The sequence below is a fragment of the Montipora foliosa genome, chromosome 3 (genome assembly GCF_036669935.1).
Source record: "Montipora foliosa isolate CH-2021 chromosome 3, ASM3666993v2, whole genome shotgun sequence".
NCBI lineage: Eukaryota > Metazoa > Cnidaria > Anthozoa > Scleractinia > Acroporidae > Montipora > Montipora foliosa.
The window spans coordinates 49,624,509-49,637,008 of NC_090871.1; the positions used below are offsets into that span (position 1 = coordinate 49,624,509).

General features: G+C 44.3%; 1 protein-coding gene across 3 annotated transcripts in view; it reads right to left on the reverse strand.

Annotated features, from left to right (window-relative positions):
• The window catches only part of LOC137997565 (uncharacterized), a 29,194-nt gene that overhangs the window by 4,944 nt on the left and 11,750 nt on the right, over positions 1-12,500 (reverse strand). For all 3 annotated transcript variants that reach the window (XM_068843640.1, XM_068843641.1, XM_068843639.1), the window contains 4 exons: positions 9,541-9,609; positions 7,547-7,908; positions 889-1,005; positions 333-434 (listed from right to left, as the gene is read on the reverse strand). In XM_068843640.1, the coding sequence (XP_068699741.1) occupies positions 333-434; positions 889-1,005; positions 7,547-7,908; positions 9,541-9,598 (639 nt within the window). In that variant the 5' untranslated portion in view covers positions 9,599-9,609. The remainder of the gene's footprint in view (positions 1-332; positions 435-888; positions 1,006-7,546; positions 7,909-9,540; positions 9,610-12,500) is intronic.

A 12,500-nucleotide genomic window follows, 5' to 3' on the forward strand; every position in this document is an offset into this window, starting at 1 on the left:
CATAGATCATTTTTAAAATATCCCATTTCTAAACCGATACTTCTAAAAGATTGCTCAAATTCTCGGTAATGGGAGTCATTGTGTAATGCACCTGCAATCGTTTAGCGCTGATTTCTTGAGACCTAATGATACAAACTAGTTAGCAATAAACCCGCCTATATTGAGCATAGCTCTATCATGTTTAAACCTAGCTATAGGTTCCATTCAATTTGTTTCTGTTGAACGTACAAACATTGTTTACAGAATTATTCCCCAGAGCCGTTGTCATATCCTGACACTTTTTTTTCTAAAATTGAATTTTCTGAACGTCACGCTCAAATTAATGCTTTTACTTCGTAAATCTTCCCATAGCGGCCCTTGGCTCGGTAAACGTCGATATCTGTGTCGTTTTCAACTTGAAATAGCATGTGGCTCATATTTCCGTCTACGCTTTCCTGAAAGAAAAATAACAATACAAAGAATTACGTAGATTGCGAGACCTCTTTCACTAGTGCATTGAAAAGGTCTAGTATTGTATTTTGAACTCTTGATCAGTAGCGACCTTTAAGTCATGAACAAGTGAAAACTGTCAAACTTAGTACCCTTGAAAATAGTGTCAAGATGACTCCGAAACGTCGGCTACTAACTTTAACAGTATTCGCTTATTATATTTTAGGAAAGGATGTCAACATCCTTAAAATGCTACACCATCTTCATTGCACGATCACATCTCCCAGACCGCTCAGAGGAGGTCAAATACTAGTTTAGTAACTCCTCTTTCCAAAACGCGCTATACCAAGGTTGGCAGACTTAGGTCTGGCAACTTTTCAGTCTCTCAGTTCTCTTCTTCGACCGTCTGTAAATTTCCATTATTATTCTATTCAGAATGGCAAATTACACGAGCCATACCGATTTCAGTGTGGCATGTTTCAGTAAATGCCTCGGGATCATTTCACCTTCAAGATCTGTGTAAATACACTTCGTTGTGGATTTTCCGTTTTCTGGAACGATGAAGTACTTTCTATGCTGCAAGATGAAGAATAATAGCGTTTCAATCACATCATCAAACTATTAAACATCCTATATTGTATATTGCGGTTCCAACCGGCCCACATTCATCCGTCGGGCAATGGATGAAAACCACTTTTATCAGTGCTACACTCAATTCAACGGATTCAACCAGTTTAGACCGACTAACGGCAGTAAGCTACCATTGTTTCCATTGTAAATCACGCCTGATTTGACACTGACTATTTCGTATTTTTTATTCAAGAAGTTTCGGCTGGTGGTAAAGCCTTCGTGAGCCTTCGAGATTCAAAGAGCAGCTAGTCGAACGTGCGCTGAGGAAAATTCCGCGTGAAGTTTTAAGTAAAACGTAGCGCAAGACTTGTGAGCGTGCAAAAGACATGCAGACTTCCGGGATGGCAAGAAAAGAAGTCTCCAAGTCTACAAGACGAAGAAGAAGACGAAGAAGAAGAAGAAGAGGAAGAAGAAGAAGAAGAAGAAGAAGAAGAAGAAGAAGAAGAAGAAGAAGAAGAAGAAGAAGAAGAAGAAGAAGAAGAAGGAGAAGAAGAAGAGGAAGGAAAAGAAGAAGAAGAAGAAGAAGAAGAAGAAGAAGAAGAAGAAGAAGAAGAAGAAGAAGAAGAAGAAGAAGAAGAGGAAGCCCTTATTTCTTGCCCTTCGGCAAGAAATAAATCCCTACGAAGTCGACTGCCAGTCTTTTTATTGGAACTTTCGTCTGTGTCATACCGTCGTTTATACTGCCAATGGGAAAATGAAGATACATATGCACATTTCGAGTTTGCTTTTCAAGTTTTTAATTAAGTTTACGCAAACAAAAAAAAAAAAAAACAATTGCCTATTTCATATTGCGTGTTCCCAAGAGCATTTGAAAACAATGGTTTATGCAAAGTTTGGGGGGCAAAGAAAGTGCATGGAAAATGTGAAAATGGTCAATAAATGCATTCATGGCTTTTTTTTCGTTTTACACCACAGTCTTAAATGGGAACATTTCCAAAGTTCGAAAAAGAAACGCTTTGAAGTACGACACTTTTTTTGGTCTGACTTGCATGATCACTTGAGTATGTACAGTTTACGTCCAGTTAATAGCCGACGAGGGCAGAAGATAATTCCTTGGAAAACGTTCCCCGTTTCAATTCGCAATACTTGCTTTTTCAAAGAAGTAAGTCTATTCCGTCCTCTTTATATTGGGGTGCTAGACAGCTAGGAGTCCCTTCTCAGTCCGCTTTAGTCACCCAAGCTAGCCGAAGAGCCGAGTGAGGACTGGGAAAGAGAAAAGCGAAAGGAGGGACTGCAAAGCGGTGGAAGCTCTGCTTTCTGGGACAGATGTAATGGCTGTTTACATAAGTGTCATTTATTAAAGCTTTGTCCGCTTAAGAAATGAAAATGACCCACACCAAACTGCATCAATTATGGCAATTGTTCCACTTCGAAGCATAATTGATGACCAGATTATGTCCAATGATATTGATTTAACGGTTTTTGCCTTAGCGAAAAAGCAAGATTTAATAAACGACTCCACTTCGAATATATTCCAAGTAATCTTTGCTTTGTTGACGTCTGCTTTCCAGTTGTTTTGCACCACGTTTTTAGCATCACAGTTTTGTGGAGTCAATTGCTGAGGAATGGATTTGCTAAACTGGTCAAATGTTGTATAATATACAAGCGTTTGCAAGGTCCCGTTTTCCCTGGAACAAAGTTTTCTTCATCACACATTTCTTTAACCCATTCTACGAAGGGACGTTTCAAATTATGACATTATAGCCGACAAAAGTTATGTAGGTTGCAGTGTTTCACGCACACTTGGGACAAAAAAAGGCAGGATAACTCATAAACTAGTCGAAGGATTCCAGGTAAAACATCGCAGAGCGGGACTCTGCCGACGCCTTTTTTCTTGGGGCTGCTGAAAAGGTTTTGGGAGGGAAGGAAGTAGTTGTCTTAACCGAAGACACCTTCATTCAATTTAAAATTTATTTTGCAAACGTGGCAATAACCCAAAGCTTATTGGTGTTTGTTTACGACGAGTTCTGTAAGGCTGTTATAGCCAGGGAGTGGGTTAGGTAAGGCTGGGCTCTCACAACCTCTCGAAATGCTTCCAATGGCGTGCGACTCGAAGAGCCTCTGTCAGCTAAGTCCAACTTCTGGCCTCCGCGCGGCGGAACTGGCACCACCGACAAGAGAAGGGGCGAGGGCGAAGCCACAGGCGCCTTAAAAAAAAGTTGCCCAGGGTAGATGGGGCTCTTAGCTTTCAAAGGCAGCCAATCTAGGGGTAGGTAGACCCTGATTTCAAACCTCCGCTGCCTTGCGGCTATACCTGAGTAAACCTCAGGCTTCAGGAGTAGACCTCGAGGACAAATCCGGAGTGGAGCCACTAAGGCGGATGACATGTGCTCAGCACTTTCTTCCGGCAGCTTCTGCAGTGGAACTAGCCCCAAGTTGTATTGGTTCTTCCTTTCCCTTGGACCACGCCAGTTACACCGAGAGGGGGAACACTGTCGTATGGGCAGCCTAGCGTCTCCTTATCTTCCCGCCCCGGCCTTAGCGCAAACTGGAGAGGGCACTCCAGCGGTGTTGCAAGACACCGGCACAACACGTGACGAGGCAGTGAGAAGGAGCGCCAGCTGTCTCCTACGACGGTGGGAGAAGCTCTCGCAGCTTCATTGGGTGGCTACAGACCGCCTCAAGCTGGGCAGCCCCCAGCCAGTAAGGTGCTGCCCCGTCACTGCTTGCCAGCTCTACCGGGTGCGTAGAGGTTAGGGGACCCTCCTGACAAGCGAGCAAGTACTTGCACGATGCAGTCAAAAGACTCTAGCTCTTCGAATCGCAAGCTGGAACATTCGCACCATGTGCCCTGGTCTCTCCGCTGACCTTCAGCTAATGGACGACTCCCGCAAGACCGCCATTATCAACAAGGAGCTGGCACGACTCAATATCGAAGTCGCCTGTCTCCAGGAAACCTGGCTGGTCGACAGTGGGTCACTTATGGAAAGAGACTACACCTTTTTCTGGCAAGGCCTTTCCCAGGACGATCCGAGGCAGTACGGCGTAGGTTTTGCCGTGAGGAACTCACTGATTGCCACCACATCGAAAATTCTTGCCCTTTGCATGAACACGTCAGCGGACTTTGTGAACATCATATCCGCCTACGCCCCGACTCTGACCTCCACCCCAGAAGCCCAGGATCAATTGTACGAGGATCTGCATGAAACACTATCCAGAATCCCAAGTTCCGAGGGCATATATTTGCTATGCGATTTCAACGTTCGCGTTGGGACCGACTGGCAAGCATAGCCAACCTGCCTCGGCCGCTTCGGCGTCGGCAGGATGAATGAGAACGGGAAGAGGTTCCTCGAACTCTGCTGTCACCACGGCTTATACATCACCAACAGGTACTTTAAGTGTAAGCAGCTGCACAATGTGTCTTGGAGACACCCTCGCTCCCGCCACTGGCACCAGCTAGACCTCGTCGTCATCTCTAGGAGAGCGTACCTCAGCAGTGTCCTTCACTCAAGAAGCTATCACAGCGCTGACTGTGACACGGACCACATCCTTGTTCCAAGCAAGGTCAGGCTGAAGCCTAGAAAGAACGACCACGTTAAGTTCAAGTGTCGCCCCCGCATCAACACCTGTGGCACGTCCGGCCACGTTAAGGCTCAGAGCTTCGCTGACAGCCTCCAGGAGAAACTTGCTGCGCAACCAATATCCAGCAACCCGGATGCCAAATGGTTTCACCTTCGTGATGCCATCTACGACTCAGCCATGGCTGCATTCGGTAAGAAAGAGCGCAAGAATGCTGCTGACTTGTTTGAGGCTTGCTGGGAAGAAATGCAGCCAGTCACGGAGGCCAAGAGGAAGGCAATTCTGGCTCACAAGCAGAACCCTTCCCCAAGCACACGCGACGCCCCTCGAGCAGCTAGGAGCAAGACCCAGCAGACCGCTGGCCGCTGCCCACGAGTACTGGCAGAACCTATAAGCCAAAACCCACCAAGCAGCAGCCTGTGGCCACGCAAAGGGGATGTATGAGGGCATCAAAACTACCACCGGTCCTACGAGCGTCAAAACAGCCCCGCTTAAATGGAAGACTGGCGAGGTCATGAAGCTTCAGCGTTGGGTGGAGCATTATCTCGAGCTCTACTCAACCCAGAACATCGTCACAGACATTGCCCTCAGTGCCCTGCCTGGGTTTCCAGTCCTAGAGAAGATTGACAACACGCCGACACTGGAAGAGCTCAACATAGCCATCTCGCCTGTTGCAAGGCACCATGGAAGGAAGGTATCTTGCCAAACGTTTCGAGGCATGGGAAGCAAACCATCCTGCAACCGCTTCATGAGCTCCTCTACCTGTGCTGGGAGCAAGGTCACATACCCTAAGACATGAGAAATGCCAACATAGCCATCCTGTAGAAGAACAAGGGTGATCATAGTGATTGCAACAACTATCGTGGCATCTCTCTTCTGAGAATCGTTGGCAAAGTCTTCGCTCGGGTCACCTTGACCCGCCTGCAGAGCCTTGCTTCGCAAGTCTACCCCGAGTCACAATGTGGCTTCAGAGACGGAAGGTCCACAGTGGACATGATCTTCTCCATCCGTCAGCTCTAGGAAAAGTGTCGAGACCAGCAGTAGCCATTGTTCCTCGCCTTCGTGGACCTTACCAAAGCTTTTGACTTGATGAGCGGAAGCGGGCTCTTCAAGATCCTCTAGAAGACTGGCTGCCCTCCAAAGCTCCTGGCACCAGGACATGAAGAGTACGGTCTGCTTCGATGGGGCCACCTCCAATGCCTTCCCAGGCAGCAGTCGAGTAAAGCAGGGCTGTGTCCTTGCTTCAACCCTGTTCGGGATATTCTTTTCGATGCTGCTCCAGTATGCCTTGTAGACTGTACAGAAGGTGTCGACGTCCGGACGAGGTCAGAAGGGAAACTCATCGCCAGACTCCGCGCCAAACCCAAAGCTTACGTGGTGCTCATACGGGAGCTGCTGTTTGCAGACGACCCTACTTTAACATCCCACATCGAGGAGGGCCTCCAACATCTCGTAGACAAGCTGTCTCACGCCTGCAAGGAGTTTGAGCTAACGATCAGCCTCAGGAAGACTAACATCCTGGCGCAAGGTGCTGAGTCCCCGCAGTCATCATCATCGACAACACGGAGCTGGAGGTTGTGCACACATTCACCTACTTGGGCTCCACCGTGTCAAGCTCGACTTCGCTCGATGCTTAGATCAGCTGCAGGATCGCCAAAGAAGCTGCTGTCATGGGCAAGCTCAACAAGGGAGTGTGGGGCAATGACCTGTTGAGAGAAAGGACCAAGATGTGCGTCTATCAAGCTTGTGTGCTGTCCACTCTCCTTTATGGCAGAGAGTCGTGGACGACCTATGCCAGGAAGACTTGCGATCTGCACTAATCGACACCAGTGCATGGGAGGACATCGCCAAACGCCGAAATACATGGCGGCAAAGTGTCAAAGCGGGGGTTTCAAAGGCGGAAGCGAAGGCTAGAGTCCAGGCTACATGCAAGAGAGTGGCGAGGAAAGAACGCGCGGTCTCTGCGCACGATTCCACATGGCTTGTCTGCGCCACCTGCAACAGAGACTGCCACTCCAGGATCAGGCTACACAGTCATACAAGATCCTGCCCAAATCCCCAGCGCTAACCGTCGCCTCTTTGAGACGAGGGTTCCACTAAACTAAACAGTAGCGACAAAAAGAGGCGGGGTTCATCTGTCAAAACCTTAAAGTGCCACTACGATGAAAATTTTGCATGTCTTTTTTTCTTTAGATTTTGAAAGTAGACGTACTAAATAGGTATCATGCCAATTTTTATCTCAAAATTCCCTCAGGAAGTATGATTATTTTAACGTAGTTTTTCGGTTTTCGCTGTCCGTCATTACTCGAACGGCAAATGACCGTGACCGAGGAAAAGGGTTGGGTCTAGCTGGACCCCCTGGGCTCTGACGTCATACGCGCAACGCTCAAAATAAACGCAGCTAGTTTCCCATGCCATCTATGAGATGAGAGATATCGCCGAGTTGCTTTTCGCTGGTATTTTATACATTACTCCTTGATCGACTTGTTCGCTTTGTCCAACGCCACGAAGCGATGCGCGTATGACGTCACGAGCCAAGTCTTGCATGAAGACCGCTTACAAAATAATCGCAGGCTTCTCCAATGCCATGCGAGTAATGGCGGACAGATTTTTAGCGGTTTTTGGCTGCCTATTTCCCGACTTATCTCGCTTCTATCGTTCCAAATTTAAATGCATTGTATTACTTTGAATATATTGACTTAATTGACGTTGAAAAAATCCGAAAAGAAAACCAAAAAGTTTCGTCGTAGTGGCACTTTAAATGCTTAAGTAGATTAGGTTTTTATGGACTTAGAGATTCTGAACGGTTCGGTTACAGTAACGATTGCAGTCCCTCTTTTCGCTTTTCTCTTCACCAACACGCTCTGGGCTCTTCGGCTTGCTTACGTGACTAAACCAGGGGCCTCGACTTATTAAGAAGGAACTGCTAGCAGTCTTTTTGGGTGCATCCTTTAATAACTGATCTTACCGTGCTAAAGTCCTGTATAACTATTTTAGTTCCATTGAACGCTGTTCCATTGGCAGTTTTGTTTTCTTCGAATGACATAAGTCGACGACCAACAGACGACGAGAAGGATTCTAGGTCATGAAATGAGGTCAACTGGATAACTTTGTTCTTGTAATCGATCATGATATGGAAATGTTCTTCCTCGCCGTCATCCGTTGTAAACGTGGCCTCTCCTTCCATTATTTCAGGCAAGTCAGGGTAAGAATCAAATTTCCCGGCTGCATAAGCTGATAAAATAGCTACAAGTGCCAGGGCAACGCCAATGAAAGCTGCGGTTTTTCTGCTTGCTGCTGTTGACAGGCATTTCTTTTTCTTAATTTCGACTGTAATTAAAATATGCAAGTAAAAAAATGTCCAGTTCGCATTCAGATATTTTTATTTCTTACTTTTAACTAATGTGACCAAAGAAAAAAATACACTTTGACCCTTTTCATCCCTGCTAACGCCTGAATAGGGTAATGTGATATCACAAACCAATTTGTGCTCCAATTTCCAAGATTTATTGAGTAGTTCAGTAAAAGGTGTAGTCGTCTAGTCTTTCATGTGATAGATATTCAAAAAAAAAAAGAAATGATCAAGAGGTAATGTGAGACAAGAAAAAAATGATTACGAGAGACGAGGAGGATTTCAGTTTATCTTAACAGCGAATAAAGTATATTTGAGCTGGAGTGCTTTTTTTTAAAATGGTTTTGATGCTTTTAAAACAGAAAGATGGTAATCATCTTATGTGACGCAAATGTTTATGAAACGTAGAAAGTTTACAAAGCGATGCGTTTCAAAAGTCTCCACGCTTGAAACTGTTTTCAAAAGTCCAGGTTTGGGTCTGCGTTTTCGGGCGTTTTAGTGTAGTGTACGATAGAGGAAAAGGCATCCATAAGGCAGTATTCCTTTTCACACGAAAATGCGTTAGTGTGAATTAGGCCTTAACAATGGTACGTCATACCCTCAGTCAGCCAAGCAAGAAGGGTGGAATTTGAAGCCCACGCGCTTGTAATTTGGTAGCTTGGTGGTCAATTATTTGTTGCACAACGGCTCCCAAAAGCTGGTTCAGGTTTGCAGGGATTTCTGTATTCTTGTCTGATTGGGTAGATTCTTCCGCTCTCTGTTTCTGGACATTTGCTCCCTCAGTAAATCACACACAATGGCGATTGAAAAGAGGGTTCATAGCCATGAAAAGATCATTGTGAAAATGATTGTTTTTTATCCGAGCAGGAAAACTCGCTGGGGGCATTTTTTGTATCAGTACAAATATATTTGTTAGTTTGCCTACGAGCTACGGAAAATTTTTGATTTGTATTTGTTTGCGATCGATCGCAAAGACAAAATCTCAATTTCGGCAGTTGCGTCGAATTGTTTTCACCCTTCGCAATCAATACCCTTTCGTGACTCTTCTTTACGCTACGACATAAATTGTAATATACAAAAGACTTAAACATCGCCTTTGACCTTTAGCTATTGAAATACAAGGCACTTTTCTGTCATGCAAACGACGGATGCGTCCTCTGTCAAGGTTGTAAACGTCGAATCACAAAGCGCGTAAGAACCCAGCCAATCTGAAACGGATACAGAAATCCCTGCAATCTGTCAGGTGTCTTGAGCAAGTTTTTGGGAGCCGTTGACTGATAATAGAGTGTCGTCTCTCATATGATCAGTAGTAACCTTGTTTTTCCACCGAAGCAAAAGAAAATGCTCGCATCGATAGTAGAGCTCAATTCCCGGAGGATTAGTTGGGTACACCAACATGGCCGTCCTTCCATTATTTAGGTACACCAACATGGACGCCGTGACGTCACGTGAAAACAATCTATATCGGCGGTTTTATGGTCTGTCTGCAATGCGTTGTAACAATCAAAACTATTTCCATTAATATATCAGGATACCTGAAACCAGCGTCGCAGTTAGTTGTATAATACAAATTAGAACAAATAAAACGAATGCCGCATATTCACAGTTACCTTGGCGTTCCAGAGTTGTGTTTTCTCTTTTCTCTTGATCTTGAATTGTGTTTTCCATAGTGAGCAAGCCTAAATTAAATTCATAAACATGAAGGAAAACTAAGGGACAAAAAGAGTCGAGAGAGTAGTGATTACTTTGTCTGATTGTATGTGGGGGAAACTAGAATAAACCATAACAGATGCCTCGTCCATTCTGTAGCCCGTGGGTAAGCCCTCCTTTTTGCGAAAGTGGAATTATATGACTGCATGCACGAAGAACAAGCCAACCTCGTTCCCAGGGTCTCTCGAGCGAGGAGAGACCCTGGTAGGGTCTCGTCACGTGCTTTCGTGACAATTGAAAACACTAGGGAGGGGTCCTCTCTAAACAAGAACTTGTCGCGTTGAGCTTTGTCGAATTCAAAGCGAGGGTAATAGGCTCTTCAGAGTTCGCGGCGCCGACGGTGACACCTCAATGCACCTTTTCACTCTTTCCTGCCTTTCGCGTCTTTGGAAGTGACTTTGGCTCTCCGTAATCATTGCCTTGAATGCTCGAAAATTATTCAATCGTCGTTCACAAGGCCTACATACCAGATGTGGCCTTAATTCATGGCGTTGTAAAGTTCCCCCAAACACAGCCTCGGCTAAGGCGAGCAATTCTTCAGTGGCCTTCTTGAACAGATTTTTACAATGTAAAATGTTTTTGACTGAACCGCACAATCTACAGCAACTTATGACAGACGATGTATATGTTTTCTTCGGCGTTTGCAAACTATTATCGCCGGACATAGCCGCAGAAGAACATATGTTCACATACTGCAGCACGTGAAACTTGGTTTGTTTTGGTGACAACACATTCCGCACTCCCGTAGTCTCAGTATGGACAAAATTCTTACTAAACCGCCCCTCCCTTCATTGGATAAATTGTCATCTCCCAGATTCTGGGAGACACGTGACCAGACCCTACCAGGGTCTCTCCTCGCTCGCCCCAGGCGTTAAGATGAGAGACCCTGGTAACGAGGTTGAAAACAAGCGACAGCAGAAGCGTGCGCGCGCAGCAACTCTCAATCCATGGGCAAAGATGGACAGCTGTCGTTCCCGCTGTTTAGAGCAAAAACCTTTAAAAATCATTTCCGGCTTAAGCTTGTAAACTTAAACTTTTACTCTGGTAAATGCAATAACAAAGACTAATGCCCTACTTAGTTTCAACCGTATAGCTAATGACGAATAGCACAGAACAAGAAGCTGGGAATGGAAAATCGATGTTTATCTCGAAGTTCCACTTATTTAGCACTTGTGTTGTTGACATCCACTCGTATCTACAAAAAACCAACCCTAAACCAAGCTCCAAGGAAATTTGGAAACTTTCAAGGGTTCAATGGAATGTAACTACAACTCATGTCGCATTATTATCGTAAATGTGCATTATCCATGAGGAGGCACGTGAAAAGTTAATTAAACAGGGGCACCCAAAGATAACCTTCGGTAAAATATGTGTTCGTGAGAGTCAAACTGTTCTAAGAATTTCGGTTCTACGTTGCCAAACAGCTCTAGATTTCATTACTAAAACATCACCTAAACGTAGGGAAAAGTAGTCCCTTACGTTTTCGGAAGGGATATTTATGCAATTGTTGACACTATTTGAAGGTCACCTACAGTTTCAGATGTGCAAATGGCTCGCTGAGAAGTTCTTAGAAGGCAACTTTCAGCTAGCAATTTCTGAAATGAAGCTGATCATTCCCTAAAATTTTCGACACTTCAGTTTTCAGCTAAGATTTCCAAACAGATCAAATTCATCTAGGTGATAAAAAAATCTCTTGAGACAGTCTTTATATTTTGCAAGGAGCCTAGAAATGTCTCTCAGAGGCTTTTGGCTGGATTTGCTCGTTGGGTGCCCTTCCTTGATTAAAGACCAAAATTACGGAGTAAAATTTGCTTGAAGGGCACACGAAAGAAAGTGGAGGCATGAGGAATGCTCATGTTCCAATAGTTTTCATGTGGATCATCACTCGATAGACGGGCATCCTAAATTACCCAAGCCATGGAAAGGTGAATAGCTAGCGTAATTCAGTAGACCTACCACTATCCAAGGGCTGATTATTCTCAGAGCCATTTAACAGTTACTGTTCCACTGTCTAAAAGTGTCTTTTTTCAAAGGGTTAGAACCACCCAACCTTCCAACAACTGAGGCCATGGACTCATGTAAGTCAAAGCCACTTAATCAAGTTTGCTTTTATCATTATGATTCACGAGCATTCATAATGAATTTAAATTAAGGGAGTTTATCGAAATCATTTCTGAGAAATGAATAGCACGGAAACATTCCGAATTTTTCTCAAGTAATTGTTCACGGAAACTCTATTAGTTGAGCCAAAAAGGCCATGAAAAGCAGTGTAATTTTAATATAAGAGAAAACCAGCGTAAGTAGACAAGAAGAAATCCCTTTTTTCAGGAGGGATGTATAAAGGCATTCGCAATTCAGTCTAATCAAGAAATTTGTAGAAAATATGTGCATGTTTAAGGTTGAGATATGTGATAGCGATGATCGAATTTTTCATCCGCGTAAATAGCTTGAGCCCTTCGGGAAGGGTCACTGGAGCTACAAACAGCAAGATTATTTTACTTTGAAGTTTAGAAAATCCATTTAGTTAGATAACTAATTACATGATTGGCAAATAAAAAATATAAATATATCTTACTCTGGTGTTTGAAATATAAATTATGTATAATAAAAAACGTTTTCCGACGTTTCGGTTGTATTCAACAACCTTCATCAGGGGAAGTGAAAGATAAAATTTACACGAAAGCTAAGATATAAATCAAAGCGCTAATTAAAAATTCTAAAGTTAGTGTCATTTTTTCTTTTCTGCAATAGTCAAATACAAGTACTCCGTGGGGAGTAGTGCTCCATCGTCTCGGTTGAGAAAAACTACCAAATGAATCATGCCACATAGCATCGTGGCCGTTCGAATTGCTGTTAACGT